This window comes from Aplysia californica, unplaced genomic scaffold (genome assembly GCF_000002075.1).
Source record: "Aplysia californica isolate F4 #8 unplaced genomic scaffold, AplCal3.0 scaffold00368, whole genome shotgun sequence".
Classification (NCBI taxonomy): domain Eukaryota; kingdom Metazoa; phylum Mollusca; class Gastropoda; order Aplysiida; family Aplysiidae; genus Aplysia; species Aplysia californica.
In genome coordinates, this window is record NW_004797638.1 from 67,257 (window position 1) to 70,706 (window position 3,450).

Genomic DNA, 3,450 nt, shown 5'->3' on the forward strand with positions numbered 1-3,450 from the left:
ACGAGTGAGTGTGTGTGTGCGTTCTGTGCAGATGTTTGTGTAAGTGTGTACGGGTGTTTGTCATTTCTTGTACAGGTATGTTTCTCCTCAGACAGCAGTCAGGTAGCAATATGAAAAAACACGTTGTGGGCTAGTTGCTTTTCTGTTTTTTAATTTGGTATGTGTGTGTGGGCGTGCGGGGAGGGGGGATATTTGTGTGTGTGTGTGTGTGTGTGTGTGTGTGTGTGTGTGTGTGTGTGTGTGTTTGTTTGTTTGTGGTTGTTGTTGTTATTGTTGTTTTAAGTTGTTTTGATTTTTTTTTTTTATCAGCTGCTTGTTTTTTTCTTCTTCCAACAGAAGACTGCCGTGCCCAGTGTCCCACATCAGCCCGGCAATGGGCGTGACTGTAGAGACAATGTCCATGATGGTGTTGGCGGCAAACCGTATGATGCTGGCCACCAGCCTAAACCTGGTGGGCGTGGTGGCTGTAGAGAGAGCCGTGGCCGTGTTCTTCCCCTTCAAAGTCGGCCGAATCTTCACACCGGCTCGGACCAAGGTCCTTGTGGTCGCTATATACCTATACCAAGTTGTCACAACAGGACCTTTCTTTTATCTGTTCACTTTCGATTGGACGTTCGATCCGAGGTACAACGCCACTGTTGCTACTTTGGCGCTTACTAATTTCTATAAGGACAACTACGACCTCCTTAATTTCGTTGGATTGATCCTTATTAACAATTTGAATTGCACGTTAAACATGATTATTGTCCTAATTAGTGGAACAGCCATTTCGATCAAACTAGTACAAAGTCAAAAGTCTAGGCAAAAGCTCACGACAAAGGATTTAGGCTATGACGTCAAAGTGGTCAAGATGCTTCTCATTATTTGCAGTATCTGTTTCGTAGTTTTCCTTCCTTCCGGAGTCATCGATACTTATTCTTACTTCGTTCAAAATTTTGTGTTTTTGAACAAATTGTACGCACTTTTACAGTTCATTTGTGATTTCCTTTACGCTATAAATTCCTCTGTCAACTTTTTGATATACCTGAACATGTCAAGCAATTACGCAGCTGCTTTTGCCAGTATTAGAGCCAGCTTGTTTGCAAAAAGCACAGACGGAAATTTAAAGAAACACATAAAAACGGCAGACAGATGAAAAAAAAAGTCTACAGAGATTTTCGAGCTGAGCAAATAAATAGTAACAACATTTTCATGCAACTTGTTTTCTTTTAAGTATCACAGTACAAAGAAGAACAGACATGGAAGGAACAGCATGTATGTATAAACCGGTGTTTATGACCGACGCCTACTTTTGCCAACATTAAGTAGGCTAGAACTTTTGTACCGCTCCTTCTACATTTTATCCAAGCGCGGCTTTAAATAACAACTTTCACTAATTGGGTCATCCACACTGCACAGCCAAAAAGGTCCGCAAGCATTGGTTTAGTTTAGATCACAGATATTATTATCAGTGGGTGCATGTGAAAATATGAGCAGTTTGGTTACTAAACAGACTGAGTAATAGCTCGGAAAAGATTCAAATAAAACTGCTTCTGTACACCTAAAACATGAACAAAGTTTCAAAATCCTTTCAGACAGATTGAATTTTACTAAATTTGACGTTCAGTTTGAACTCCTAAAGTGTTTTAAGATCACTCTGAATGTTGCTGGAATGTATTAACAAAGTTAGAAATAATTGTTGAACTGGCGAAGTACAAAGATCAAGTTCGGTGAATAACTGGAGAGAAACCAGTAGTAAGACCAACAGAAACCGAGTTTAAACGCCCCATTCGACACACAATTGTGATTTAAGTTCAGGGCAAGATGTTCGGTTTGAGCTAACGGACAATGCTTCCAACAGCTCCGTTTCCCAAAATGTTAAAACCTGGAAACATATTTATTTGTAAAGTAGAGCCTGTTCGATCCTTAACTAGGATGCAGACAAAAACTCAAGCTGTTTAGACAAATATTGCTTCACAGGTGTGAGTAAGTAGTGCGGCGGTTTAAACGACATAGTAGGCAACACGTAACTAAACAAAGTAAGGCACATTGGAATAATGTTTCAACTTTCAAAGGATCTTGATTTCCGGCCAATTTGCTGAAAACCATTCTTTTTGCTTCCTTTTTCTCATAAGTATATACTGACACATACAGTATGAAAGAAAAGACACGTTAAGAGACAGAAAATCAGATATAATGGAACAAATGTAGAATATCAGATAAAGACAGAAAATGGGACAATATAAATACATGCAGATGGGGTAATGCTGGTTGTTCCTTTCATTTTGAATTTCTTGAAAGGAAACAGCCGATATGTACGGCTACATTATTAATATCCTTACCTTTACACAAGCTTGAAAAAAATGCAGAAGCGGCATTTTGGTCTTAAGTGATGAAAAAATAGCCTCTAGGCCTTTCAAAACGAATGGGTAAAAATTATGTTTTCTGACTGCCTCTTTTTTTCAAATTTAAAAAGCAGCAGGAATTGTAAAGGTCTACGCTTGAAAGGAATCAACGGTGCAAATTCTTGCTAGGGAATGAGGCGAGGTTGCAGGGAACGACTCTGAACGTCGTCTAACATGAATGCAACTGCTTTAAACGTTGTTTGAATTTGCAATGGGCGTTGTTGACCCGGATCTTGACAATGATTGTTCAAATGGTCTTTTCTTTATATACACTGTCCATATTTGTTTGATCAAGTCTAGTGTGAGGAGATGGGGAGTATTTATTGAGATCATTCTAAGCAAAAACACCCCATCTGGCCCGAGATAGCTGTACGCAAATTGACGAAATGATTTTATCTCTCCTGGGGTAGGCTGGCGACCAGGGGCGATAACTCCGGTAAATCTCAACAAAAAATCTTTTGTTTTCGACCACAGCAGCAACTGCACAATCCATTTAGCCATGCTGAGTATATTTGCAGCTAGTAGGAGATAAAAGCAGAACCAGAGCAGCAAAAACATCTTCTCTAAGAATAGATTGACGGATAAGACGCACTGCACTGTGTAGGTGTAGACATTCTGAAGCTGCCTGATCTTAAAGTCACACAGCACCACCCGAGGGAAGCTGGACCAATCCTCCCACTCGCCGTCGAGAAAGTACGAGGATATGGCATCGAAACCGAACGTCCAATAGTTGAGCTTGAGGAAGGAAGAAATGATGAAGAACTGACCGATCACGTTGATGATGTAGAGGAACTTTATGCACAAGTACAACCGAACCAGGAAACGGCCTGACCGCTTGCCGCCCGCTGACTTCATTGACCGGACTCGCCGTCTGAACGGTGATGCGTCAGACAGATCTGGTGCTTCCCTGAGCAAAAAAATACCCCAGCCCAAATCAAAATGCATATACATATATACACACATACAACATACATAATGTACATATACATATACATAATTATGCTTATTACACGTATTCATACATTATATATACTTATAGATCTATAATTATATATATAATATATAA

The 3,450-nt window shown here is 39.9% G+C and overlaps 1 protein-coding gene across 1 annotated transcript in view; it reads right to left on the minus strand.

The window, feature by feature from the left end:
- Positions 1-2,220: 2,220 nt before the first annotated feature.
- LOC101846595 (innexin unc-9) overlaps positions 2,221-3,450 on the minus strand; it is a gene marked incomplete in the record, with an annotated part of 7,342 nt that continues 6,112 nt past the window's right edge. The window contains 1 exon segment of the mRNA XM_013085363.2: positions 2,221-3,291. Coding sequence (XP_012940817.1) covers positions 2,574-3,291 — 718 coding nt within the window.